Here is a 12,891-nt window from a genome sequence, read left to right on the forward strand (position 1 = left end):
CAAATGGTCACCCAGGGCCACCCCATGGCACAGAGGGAGCCCTCCTTGTGTATCCCAGGCTCTAAACTGTGTCCCCGGGCTGTGAAACCTCCCATCCTGTCCCCCAGGACCCGCCCGTGAAGGGGCAGAGCTGTGCATGCAGGAGCAGGGGTGCAGGCCTGAGAGCCAGGCCGCCTGTGCCTCAGTCTTACCAGCTGTGAAATGGGCGATACTGTGACCCTGGGGATCGGAGGGGGATTAAATGAGTTAGTGTGCAAAGCAGAGAGCGATGTGTGCTCAGATGTGCTGATTTGTTGCCACATGATAAAGGGCCCTGGGTGGCGGTCTCACAGCTGCCTCCTGCACCCCCCCGCACCCCTTCAGCCCGACACCCTGCCCTGGCGTCCCACCTGTGTGCTGCAGGTTCCTGACAGCCTGGGCTCCGGGCTCCAGCTCTGGGGGCCACTGTGCTGGGAGTGGTGGCTGTCACTCAGTCCCCAGGGGACCCAGGGAAGAGGGTGCTGGGGGCGAGGGGCGAGGATGGGGTGACAAGGAGCAGATAGAAGGGCCCTTGGAGGAGGAAAGGTGTGGGGACACTGGGAAGAGGTGAGTTAGTGGAGGTTCTAATCAAATATTTATCAGTTAATTGATCTCTCCAGGCAGCTGACAATGTCCTGTCCCTTCCCCTGGCCTGCTCCTCTTCCTCCCCACCCCGCCCCCGCCCCCCTCCCCTCCCTTGCCCTGGCCTCCACCCCTTCCTGGCCTGGGTGCTTCTCCCACCCCCACCCGCCCCCTCCTCACCATGAACCCTCCACTTCTCCCACCCAGCATGTTCCTTCGCTCACTGTAGGTAGTGGGACTTTGTGGGCTAGTTGGGAGCAGTGAGGGGGACTGTCTAGCGAGGACCATGCACTCGTGAGTGTGTGTGTGACGCACACACATGCTGTGGGACAGGACATTCTGCTCATTAGGCCACTGCGCAGCGGGATCAGGGGTCACCCCAGGAGTCAGAGGTAGTGAGTGCAGAGGCTGGCACAGGGGGTGCACAGGGGCTGGGGCCTCTGGCAGAGAGTTGGCATGAGGCTTCTTGCCTGCAGGGAGGTGGGCAGGTGGACAGGTCGGCAGGTGGGGGACAGGGCCCTGGGCCTGGGTCTTACCCACTTGCATCAGCACCTTGTGAGGCCAGGCTCCTCAGGGCCCCTCGCACTCAGGGTCATTCTCTGAATCCACACCCACTCTGGATCGCAGAGGTCAGGGCTGCCCATCCCTCTCCATCCTCGCCAGAGCTACAGGCCTGGCACCCCCCAGACCCCCGATAAACAGTTGTTGGGGGGATACATAGTAGTAAGCCACGAGGGACGGAGCAAGCCCCGGCATGTTCTCTGGAAGCAGCACTGGTGTCACGGGGGGATAGGCTAGGAAACAACCCTGATAACATGCCAAGGGTGGTGTGACGGGGCAGCGCAGTGAGACGTCCTCCTTGGTGAGACGTCGGGACAGTGGCCCTAAGTGTCAGACTGTCCAGTCCATGCAAGGGTCCTTCCACACGATCTCGAGGGAGGGGTGGCACCTGACCTTCCCGATGGAGGGGGTGCTCTCTCCCCCGGGGACACCCTCAGAAGGCCAGAGAGTGCCTCACCTGCTCAGAGAGGCTGCTGCAAACCTGCCCTCCACCCCCCACTCCGTGTGTATCCTCAGTGGGGAACAGTAAGTAGGAGCAACCAGAACGTAGCCCTGCCCCTGCCCACCCCACGGACAGCGTGGGGACCCCAGTCCCTTCTCTGGGGCTGCAGGGCTCTCTCCCCGGGCTACATCAGGGGTTCCCACGGGTGTCCAGATTGCTGCGGGGAGTCTGGGGTACGGGCGAGGACCTGCGTCAGCTGACAGGCTCCCAGGCGACGCTCCTGGGTCCAAGCACCCCATCTGAGGAGGTTCTGCCCTGCAGAGTGGCTGGGACCCTGCCCCAGGGCCCAGAGGGGAGGGGTGGGGTGTCCCAGAGACAAGCTCGGGGGTCTGGAGACGGGGGCCATGTTGTGCTGGGCTCCCAGCGCCATGGGGTTGACTCCAACCACCTCCCCTTTGGGCTGCGATGGTGCCCTCCTTTGCCTGCTCTACCAATGGGGAAACTGAGGCCTGAAGCCTTCGTAAGGCAGGAGGGAGGTGGGCGCGGCTCTAAGGGACATGGGAAGGACCCTTGCTGCAGCTCCTTCTGTATGGCGACTGCATCAGCGTCCCCTGGTGGGACGATGGCCCCACCAGAGGTCCCCACTGGCGGACACTGTGCAGAGGGTGCGCGGGATCACAGAATTGTTCTTTCTGATGGTTTAACGTCCTCAGGTCTGACCAGGATGTGCGAGTGGTCTCGAGCCCCGGGTGCCCCGACGCCCCCACCCACCCAGAGGGTCTGGGCCATGCTGCCAACAGCCCAGCATTGAGGCCGCAGAAACTTCTGGAAACCCACCTGCGCGGCCCCGCGAGCCCTCGAGAGGGGGCAGCGTCGGGCCTGCCAGGCATCTAACCTGCGCGCTCTCGTTGCCTCTACAGGGCAATCAGGACGCCACGGCTCCGCCTGAAGCGATGGCCCAGCCCTACCCCCCTGCCCAGTACCCCCCTCCGCCACAGAACGGCATCCCCGCCGAGTATGCGCCACCCCCCCCGCATCCCACGCAGGACTACTCGGGCCAGACCCCAGTTCCCCCGGAGCACGGCATGACCCTGTACACACCAGCACAGACCCACCCCGAGCAGCCGGGCTCGGAGGCCAGCACACAGCCCATCGCCGGGGCGCAGACAGTGCCGGTAAGGGGGCCCCGCGAGCCCATGGCTTCGGGGAGGAGTGTCCCCCGGGAGGGCGGGGGGGGTGGCCCGCAGGCGACAGGCCTGGAGGGGCTCACGGCCTTGGAGCCCCCGGCTGACACCCTGCTGACACCCGGCACCGGGTGGCCGGTGACCCGTCCCCGGGGGGGCGAGGGGAGGCCCGGGCCCCCACGTCTGCACAGGAGGGGGCAGGGAGGTGGCAGAGGAGGCGCAGGGCCCCTGGCGAGTCTCGGGTGGCGGGCGCGGAGATCACTTCTAACCACTCGTCACTCCGTGCTTGGCCGCCCTCCAGAGAGCCTCCCGATGGGGCTGTGATGCGGCTCCAAGGAGAAAGTGCTGAGCCGCCCGCTTCTCGGGCTCCCGGCGGCGGAGGAGCGTGGCCGGGGGTGGCCGGGCTGGGGTGGGCGTCCCACGAGGGCAGCCCCCGGGAGCCAGCCAGAACCCAGCCCGCGCCGCCCCTTCCCTGGCCCCGGCCCCAGTCGCCTTCTCCACGCGCCGCCCCTCCCCAGCTGCGGGGCTTTGGGTTCAGCCGCTGTCCGTCCTGCTGGCTGCCCCCCACCCCCCAGCGCTGGCCGGCGGGGCCCAGGCAGGAGGCCAGCACGCCCTGTGCCGCCCAGGAGTGGCCCGCTCTGGCAGCCTCCCAGCGGGCGCTCCCCCCGCCCTCGCCCTGTTGCAGCCTGGCTCCCGGGGTGCTGCGTGGGCCCAGATACCGCCCACCGCCCCTGTGTGGACGGCAGCGCCCAGGCTGTCTGGGGAGAGACGGGACCCTCGTCTGCGGCCCTTCCCCCCGCGTGGAGGGCTGCCGGCCTGAGTCCCACCCGTGCACTCTGCACGTCCATGTCCGGTGTCTCCCGCAAACCCTCACGCGGGCTCCTACAGTGGGAAAGGCGAGGCCTGAGGGTGGTAGAACCAGGAGCCAAATGGTACCTCTGGGGGCCGCTCTGCTTGGGCTTCTGATTCCTCAAGCCCCCCCGCCCCGACTGGGTGCGCTCAGACCAGAGCCAGAGGGGGCCCATGGTGGCCGAGTCCCAGCTGGGGGACGGGCTCCTTCTGACGGGCTCTGCAGACAGGGTGCATCTGGCCAGACCACCCACGACGGGACCACGAGGCAGAAATTCTCCCCAGAAGCGAACGCGGGAGACAAGGCGGTCAGACCGGCAGGTGCCGCGGAGCTGGGGGCCCGATCGTGGACGCCTTCAGCACAGAAACCAGCCAGGAGGCCTCCTTGACACCTGGTCCCCAGAGGCCGCCAAACCGGGAAGAGCATGGGGTCATCTTCACCCGGAGGACGGTTGGGGGAACGCCCTGTGCGCCGCGCACTGAACGACATCGGGGGCACAGGGGAGAAGTGACCGGCCCTGCCCTGAGGCGGCCACCAGTTCCAGGTGCCAGTCGAGGACATGAAAGTCATGGCCCCCATCCTGTGACCCTGGAGGGGTCAGAAACGATTCATCCCAACTGAGCAGCGAGTGTCTCACTTCTCTGGCCACGGGCCTCCCCAGGAGGGTGCCTGGGCCCGAGGGCGTAACAGGCCGTCTGCCATCCGGGATACAGAGGAGCGACCGTTCCTGGCCGTGCCCGGGCCCCGATGAGCCCTGCGGGTGAGGTCGCCAGAGGGACAGAGGACCCGCCGCTGGACGGCACGTGCACTCAGAGCCCGAAGTACTTGTGCGGAGCTTCCCACCTCGGGAGGAGCTGGAGGGGGCAGGGGGCACCCCATCCTGCTCTGAGATCCCAGGAGCCACCGTCCTCCCAGAGGAGCTGCCCCGCCCTCGCAGCTAAAGCCTGAAGGGCCCCGTCCTTGCGTGGAGGCTCCTCAGCTCACGGAAGCCTCCTCTCGCCGCACCCCCCGCCCCCAGGCAGCCTGGGGTTCAGATGCGGAGGTACAGGACAGCGGGGGCCGTGGACTGCGCCTTCTGCCCAGACCTGCTCTCTTCCGCGCGTGGATTCCGTTTGTCACCGCAGCATGGGGTGCCAAGCCTGATGGGGCTGCTGACGGATCGGGGCGCACCCCACTGCTCTGCAGAGACCCCAGGGATATGGCTAGGGGCCACCTCCCCAGGGTGCTCATTCACTCAAGGGCACGAGGGACCCCTGCAGGTGTCCCTGAACCCTGGGACCGCCCAGGGGGACTGTCGCTCACAAACTACCCCTCACCCTCCCCATCTTCCTCTGCAGTGACCCTCACAGGGCCTGTCCCGGGGGCCCCTGCCCTCCCCAGCTGGCAGGTGCCACAACACCAGGAGCTGTGGCCAGAGTGCCAGGTGCCAAGGCAGATGTGTCCTGCCCACCCCACACACCCCTCCCCCCGCCACCTCCCCGGGTGAGACCCAGCTGTGCGCAGCCACCACGCCCCAGGCAGCTGCCAGCCGACAATGCCCCCCCCCACCCCGGGCAGCTCAGTGCCACAGCTGTGTGGCCGGCAGGGCGCTCTTAGAATATGCTGTCCTCCAGAGTCTCTGCCCAAGGAGGGGGCTGCCCGTTAGGACAAAGACGACCTCACGGCAGACAGCTGGAGGCTACAGGTGGGACGGCCCCTCCCAGCCCCCCCCACCGCAGGGCCGAGAGCCTCCTTACATGAGCGCCCAGGAGCCCCCAGGCGGCAGGGCTGAGGGGCTGCAGGGAAACACTTGGCGTGGCTTCCTCTCGTGTCGCCTCAGCAAGCCTGGGTGATGGGCTCCATGCAGGGACGAGGCCATCCTGGCCTGCTGCCCAAGCCCCCGCCCCCCGCCCGGGCCCACCGGCCCCTGCCCAGGGCTCTCGTGGCCTCCCCCTGTGCCGACTGAGCTTGGGGAGGCCCAGGTGCAGGGGCTGCAGGCTCCTCTGATGGCGAGGGTGCACTGGGCGGCATCTGAACCCAGCCCCTGGCCTCGAATGAGGGGCCGGGGGTGAGTAGGGTCTGATGGCTAAGATGACCTGCATCTTAGGATTTCACAGTCACCCAACCCGTTCGTCTGCCTCTGTCTGGAGCTGTGCGGGGGTGGCCGAGGGGGCTTCTTCCTTGCTTGAGTCCTGGCCCCACTTGAAACTCATCGCACCGGACCACCAACACCCCATACCCTGTCCTTGCCTTCAGCTGGCTCCCCTTCAAGGCCTCTGGGTGGGGTGTTGTGGGGAGGGGGGCTGGACCGTGGAGACTGACAGTGGGTGCAGGGCAGCCCGGGCAGGCCCCAGACGCCTTCCCTGGGTAGCGCCCTCCTGTGGCCCACCCAGGCCCGGGGCCCCCCGCCACTCTGGGTGCAGCTGGCCGAGCTGACCGCTGCTCTCTGCCAGTCCACAGCCAGCGTTACATGCCCCTCTCCAGCGGAAGTCCCAAATTCACCTGTACCCAGGAGCCATGGAGGGCTCGGGTGTGTGACCGAGGGCCCTGGGCCCACCCTGACCGCCGCACGGGAAGAGCCAGACTTTGTTGTAACCAGAGGGCAGGAGAGTCAGTGGATGCGCGGCGGGTTGTGCTTCGATTTCGGGGCAAGGACGAGCCTCTGGAGGTCCGCACAGAAGAGCAGGACCACGCGAGGAGGACGTGGAACAGGCTGGGCCGTTGGGCATTGGCAGCTGCCCGGCCGAGCCGGAGGAGCCCCCAGGTGTCCCTGAGGCTCCCGAAGGCAGCTGCCCGGTGTTGCCCCCACAGACCTGCCACCCTCCCACCTGCACCCGCCGGCGGCTCCGCCATGGGGGCTGCAACAGCCTGGCTCCTGGGCTGCTTGGTGACGTCCAGCCCCGGCCTTGGACACACGTCCCTCGGCAGCCGGACAGAAGGGCTCCGGGCACACACACTCGTCAGAACCGGGCCCACCGCTCATGGGATGGCCACCTCGCTGACACGGGTCACGCACGTCCCCAGGAGAACAAGAGGACGGTGGCTTCCGACCACACCTGGGATCGCGCACCTTTGCTGCCTCGTAACACAGGAGCGCAGACCCGACTGTGAGGGACTCTGAGCAGGTGTTGCAGCTCGCTGCCCGGCGTGTCCTCGCAGCTGTCGGCAGCCCAGGAGCTGGGGACAACCGCCCCCCCTCCCCTGTGGCACCTGCTGCCCCGGAGCCTGGTCAGAGGCCTCCGGGCCGAGCTCAGCAGTAGGGGAGTGGCCCCTCCTCCCAGAGACGACGAACGGGTTGGCCACTGAGGGCTGCCACTCAGGAGTCCACGGACGGGCCACGGCTCGCGGCGACCTGGGCAGCCTGCGCCCCTTGGGCTCCGTTTCCCCTGCCCGGAGGAGGCCTCGGGCCCAGTGGCCTCGCCCTGCCGCCGGCCCTAACTCCGGGACACCCATTGCACCTGTCAGCGCGCCTCTGCTGGACCGCAGGGAAATGCCCCGGAAAGCGGCTTCAGCAAACGGATGGTTCTTGGAGACCCCTGGGAGGGGTCTCCGGGCGGCTCTCTGGTGCCAGCCCGTCACTGCCGGTCAGCGGCCTGTGCCCTCAGGCCACGTGGGAGGCCACGGCCACCAGCACTTCTGCTTATACAAACCTCAGCGTGGGCCTCGGGGGACCCTCCCGCCTCCGCTCCCAGAAAAGCTCAGGGTGGGCCGTGCTGGAGTGAGGGCACCCCTCTTGCCTCTAGCCGCAGTCCCAAGAGAACCCTGAGCGAAGAGCGGGGATTGAGGCAGGAGAGCGAGGAGCAGCAAAAGGCACGTTCGCGGCCTGTTGTCCCCATCAGGAGGGCGTCCCCCACCCGGAGGAGCCGCAGGGGTGGGTGCCAGGCCGCCTGCGCACCCAGCGTGTCGGTCACCGGCGGAGGGCGGCTCCCGGACACTCCCGCTGTGACTCGCCAGTGAGCCGGGCTGGGATAACCCTCGGGGCTGGCGGTGCACAGGGCGGGGGTGTCACCACGGTCTAAGCTGAGAGGCCACCTCGGTCATCAGGCCCGCATTCACGGAGCACCCGCTGCGTGCCTTCGGCGCTGAGGCTCAGCAGGGACAGAACGGGTGCCCCCCAGAGGAGCCTCGCAGGCTTGTCACCTCAGCGCCCATCCTGGCCTCGTCCTCGCAGGGGGGCCGTAGGTCAGGGGTCCTCACCTCACGGCAGCTTCGTTTCCTGCGCCCCAAGTCTGCCGGAACCCCTCCGCTCCCCAATGTTGGGGCCCCAGATGAGGAAGGGCACTGGCCGGCTGCACCTGGCCACCCCATGCCCTGGAAGAGTCACCCCGTGGGTGCTGAGTGGCAGGGGGCCTCCCGTGAGAATCAGCCTCCGGGTCCCAGCCCCGGGAGGGGGAGGCCCAGGGAGTCGGGGGGTCTGGCCGTCAGGTGCTCCCCTCCCCACGGGATGGGAGCCCAGAGGGGCACCTCACAGCCCGGCCTCTCCCCGCAGCAGACAGACGAGGCGGCACAGACAGACAGCCAGCCGCTCCACCCCTCCGACCCCACAGAGAAGCAGCAGCCCAAGCGGCTACACGTCTCCAACATCCCCTTCCGGTTCAGGGACCCTGACCTGCGGCAAATGTTCGGGGTGAGTGTGTGCGGCCCCTCCATCCCGGCTCCCACCCGCCCACCCCTAACCCCGAGCCCCCACACGCATCACATCCCACTGCCTGCTGGGGCCAGCCCTGCACTGCCGGAGGCCTGCGGGGTGGGAGGGAGGAGGGAGGGCCCAAGGAGGAGGAGCCGGGGCTGCTTAGGGCCCTGCGGGGCTGAGGCCAGGACCCACTGGGTTATTACCCTGTAACCCCTTGCCCGCTGCCAGCACTGTGCCCGCCCCACCCCACCCCTGCCACAGCTGGGCAGGCTCTGGCCCCTGACGCATTGCGCAGATGGGATCCTCAGAGGGCAGGTGCCCTGAGGATGGCCTTGGGGTGCAGCCAGCACCCATATCTCGCCCCAGATACCCACCCCCCTTCTTGGAGGCCCCACTGCATTTGGGGCGTTGACACAGCGAGGTGCTGATGGCATCTGGAATCATCAGGATCCGGCTCCTCTTGGCCTGGGCCAGGCTGCTGCCAACCTCTTTGAGCCTGGGGCCTGCCCTTAAAGCAGCTGCCTTACAGAGCTCACCTGACCTTATCTGTCCCTGCACGAGCATCAGCTCACCCCGTCCCCACTCGGGCGTCAGCTCGCCCTGTTCCCACACAGGCATCATCTTGCTCCATCCCCGCTCAGGCATCAGCTCGCCCTGTCACCACACCAAGGTGTCAGCTCACCCCGTCCCCGCACCAGGACAGGGACCATACCCCGCTTCGGCCCCTGTCAGAGTTGGGACTGCATTGCTATCTTGTTCCACATCGCATCACGGCTCCACCAGCTCGTGGTCGTGGGGTGCAGGGGACACTAGTTCCACACACTGGAGCCCTTGGGGCAGGTCCCTTGGGACCGCGTTCCGGGAATTTGGTGTCACAGGTTCACGGTCTCAGAGCCAGGGCTGCCCTTGGGACCCTGGGCCAGTGATGGGGCAGGAGGGGCCAGCCGCAGCACCTGCGCCTGCCTGGCCAGTGTGTCCTTTTGGGTACAGGGGTTGGGGTCAACGCTGCCCCGCACCCCACACGGCCCAGCCCCAACAGCACAGGCTGCTGGCAGTACGGGGTCCCTCGATGGCCCCTTGTCTCTTCCAGGGTCTCCTGCCCCCCTCGTGGCACCCCACTGTTTGGGAAGGGCCTACCCATAGCCCTCTACCCTTCAGTGTGAGTTAGAGGTGGCTGTCTGCGACCTGGGGCCGAGCCCAGGCAGGGAGAGGAGAGGGACTCCGGGGAGGCTGCCCTTCCCCGTCACCAGCGCCTACGTGGGGGCGCTTGGACAGGGAAAGCCCTCCGTGAGAGCGGACCGGGCCTCCGTCCCCCCAGCAGGCTACCCCGAGAGCCCGCCTCTTCCCTGCAGGAGGCTGGCTGGGGCGGGGCAGAGGGCCACACCTGGGCGGCAGGTGAGCATCCCCGGGGAACAGGTGGGGGGGGGGGCGGCAGTCTTAACCCACCCTCCCCTGTCCCCCCACCCCCCTCTCTGTCTCTGCAGCAATTCGGAAAAATTTTAGACGTGGAGATCATTTTTAACGAGCGGGGCTCCAAGGTGGGTGCCGCCCAGAGGCCGCCACCATTACAGCGCCGGCTGTAGGTCCCGCCAGGCTAACGTGTGAAATGTGCGTTTCCTTCCTGGAGAGCTTCGCGCCCGAGGACCCCTGAGCTACACGGGTGCTTGTACTCCCCGCGCCTCCCCCTCCCCGCCCCGCCCCTGCCGTCTGTGTTGCTGCCGCAGCTGCCGCGCTTCTTTCTCTCCCGGAGCTGTCGGGACCTCTCTGTCTGCGCCCAGAGCCCTGGGCCCCCGGCCCGGGGCCCCACCCGCCCGCCGCCCCTCCAGGGGGACCGCCGGCCTGCCCGCCAGCTGGCCCGGAGGCTCGGGGGCGCGGCTGCAGGGTGGGCAGCGGGAGGGGGCCCGGCGAAGACCAGCCCTGCTCCCTGCCCAGGCAAGGGAAGACCCCCACCCACCCCCTCCACGCAGGCTCTGAGGGGGGAGGGGGTGGGGCTGCACCCTGAAAGCCCCCTGCCTTGCCCCCCAGGTGGCAGCAGGGTGACGGGTCTGGCCCCGGCCGGGCCGGGCGAGCATTTCTCGTGGCTTTGGCCTGTCCTCTCGGAGGTGGAGGTGCCGGCGGTCAGCTGAGGCCGGGCCCGGGCCAGCAGCCCCCGCCTGGGGCCGCACCCTTCCCGGGGCATCCTGCCGTGGCACCAGGGCAGACCTCTGGGCTGCCGACCTCTCCTTCAACTCACCTGACTCAGTCCCTCTCTCTCTCTCTCTCTCTCCCTCCCCCCTGTCCCCGCCACCCCTCCCCTCCCCGCTGCCCTGTCCCCCACCCCGCGCCTCCTATGTTTTCCTTCCTCTCATCCTTTCTCTCCGTGTCTGTCCTTCTCCGCTCACAGGGTTTTGGGTTTGTAACTTTTGAAACTAGCTCAGATGCTGACCGAGCCCGGGAGAAGCTGAATGGGACGATCGTAGAGGGACGGAAAATTGAGGTGCTCAGATAAGTGTGCTGCGCAGGGCGTGCCCGTGAGAGCGGCCGCTGTCCCCAGGGCCCCCCGCCCCGCCCCGCGGCCACACCTGCGGAGGGGCCCAGGCCAGAGCCCGGCCCATCTCCTGGGCCCAGGCTTCAGGCCCGCTCCCTCTGCTTTCTGGAGGGGGGGACCCCAACTACGGGAACCAGCCAGACCCTGGGAGGAGCCCCGAAAATCATGTTTGAGGCCTGGCAGCTCCAAGGATGGCAGTCAGCTCCGTGTGCCCTCAGGGGGCTGTTAGGTCCCCGACCCCTCCGTCCGAGGAGCCCCCGCTGCCAGGAAGGGACCCGGCCCAGAGGAGCAGCAGAGACAGGAGGCCAGGGCCCCCCCCCCAGTGGCCCCCTTGCCCCTTCTCTGGTGGGCGGCCCATCGCCCCTCCCCTCCCCAGTGCTGTGGCTTCAGGTGTCTGGGAGCCAGGCTCCTGGACACGCGGGGCAGGGGGGGCCGGGGGAGAGTCAGCAGCTAGCGCAGAGTCCAGGGGAAGGGACGTGGGAAGGCCTGGGGGAGGGCTTCCGGAAGTGGAAGGGGTACTGGAGGCACGACCCCGGCCAGGCTCTGAGGATACAGCCCGAGGCCCGGGGCTCGCACTGGATGTGTGATTCCCTCCCCACCTGCACTGGTCTCTACTTCCTTCCACAGAGGCCTCCTCCCTCCTTTCTGCACGCCAGTCAGGCCCTCCAGGGAGATAGGACCACCCCCTTGGCGCCCCCTCTTGCATGGGCCTTGTCCCCAAGGGATACCATCAGGAACTCTGCCTATGGAGGGGTGCCCGTGACGAGGAAGGCCTCAGCACCCCTCAAGGGCACAGAATGTCTTGGGGGCCGGTCTGCCAGTTGGGCTGAGAGCACTTTGGGGAGAGTCCACCAGCCAGCTTCTCCAGTGGCCTCGGGTGGCCAGAGAGACACCGGGGCCTGGTTTGTGGGAACAGCATGCGAAGGGCAAGAGCCCGTGGGCCCGACGCGGTGCCTGAGCCAAGGGCTGGGAGCAGTGGCGGCCAAGGCTGGAGAGGGCGGGCCAGGGTGGGGGGCCAGGCTGGCACAGAGGCTGTCCGGGCCTCCCTGCCAGCCCCCAGCCCCCAGCCCCCTCCACGGGGCACGCAGGAGCAGTGCAGGACAGGACCGGGGCGGCCAGAGGCCTGCAAGGAGGCCCACGTGCCCCTCACCCTCACCTTCTCCCCCTTCTCCCTGGGCAGGTCAATAACGCCACGGCCCGCGTCATGACCAACAAGAAGACTGCGAACCCCTACAGTAACGGTAAGGGGCTCAGGACCTCAGGGAGGCTGCGGGGGCTGCCCACCCAGACACAGGCCGTGCAGGAGCCTCAGCTGCTGGAGGCCCACCTCCCTGATGCTACGTGACCCTCACGTCCCAGGTCCACAGGGGGTGGGTTGGCCAAGAGAGGAGGAGAGCTGGGGCCGCCCACCTGGCCCACATGGCTGGCAAGATGCCTGGGCCTTCCCAAGCACCCGGGGCACCCAGAAACAGCGGCTGTGGCCGTTCCCTGAGCGTTCCTTCTTTTCCAAGCAGTGAGGGAGGGCCTGGGCTGGAGGTCCTCAGTATCTAGCAGATGTGCAGATGATTAGAATAGCCCCCCACCTCCGCCTCGGACACAGTGAGCCTTGGGGGGCACGATGTGCCTCACCTGAGTGGTCTCGGCCGTGTGCATGCCGGTCCCCAAGTGGAAGCAGCCAGTCCTCCTTGGGGACAGAACCCCAGGGGCGGGGTGGAGGGGTGCTGCGCCCAGCCATGCACACTGGTTTGAGCATCTCGGCAGCACACTGGGGCCCGTTTGAGTCTGTCCCCGTGCCCGGGATTGGCAGCCCCGCTCGCAGGATGAGTCACCCAGCAGGGCGGGGTCTGGGCTCCTCACCCCGAGTAGGGCAGAGTGACCGAGCCACCCCCCAGCCCGCCTGTCCCCATGTGATTGGCCACACATGGACTCCGGTGCCCGGCAGCAAGGGGGCAGGACACTGGGGGACCTGCCACGTGACCCCCCAGCATGGCCTCGCACGTGTCCTTCTGGAGCAGGACAGGGGTCTGGCTGAGCCACGTTTAGATTAGTAGGGCTCCCATCCTGCTTTTCTGCAGACTACGAGAGCTCAAATTTTTCCTAAAAATCTGGGGGCTC

At 67.7% G+C, this 12,891-nt stretch overlaps 1 protein-coding gene across 15 annotated transcripts in view; it reads left to right on the top strand.

Annotated features, from left to right (window-relative positions):
- RBFOX3 (RNA binding fox-1 homolog 3) overlaps positions 1 to 12,891 on the top strand; it is a 446,986-nt gene that overhangs the window by 424,266 nt on the left and 9,829 nt on the right. For 12 of the 15 annotated variants that reach the window (XM_025468223.3, XM_025468224.3, XM_025468214.3 and 9 more), the window contains 5 exons: positions 2,524 to 2,778; positions 8,106 to 8,243; positions 9,734 to 9,787; positions 10,633 to 10,725; positions 11,957 to 12,017. In XM_025468223.3, the coding sequence (XP_025324008.1) occupies positions 2,557 to 2,778; positions 8,106 to 8,243; positions 9,734 to 9,787; positions 10,633 to 10,725; positions 11,957 to 12,017 (568 nt within the window). In that variant the 5' untranslated portion in view covers positions 2,524 to 2,556. The remainder of the gene's footprint in view (positions 1 to 2,523; positions 2,779 to 8,105; positions 8,244 to 9,733; positions 9,788 to 10,632; positions 10,726 to 11,956; positions 12,018 to 12,891) is intronic. The other 3 variants (XM_049113857.1, XM_025468226.3, XM_025468213.3) reach the window with 2 other exon arrangements.

Source organism: Canis lupus, chromosome 9, assembly GCF_003254725.2.
Source record: "Canis lupus dingo isolate Sandy chromosome 9, ASM325472v2, whole genome shotgun sequence".
NCBI lineage: Eukaryota > Metazoa > Chordata > Mammalia > Carnivora > Canidae > Canis > Canis lupus.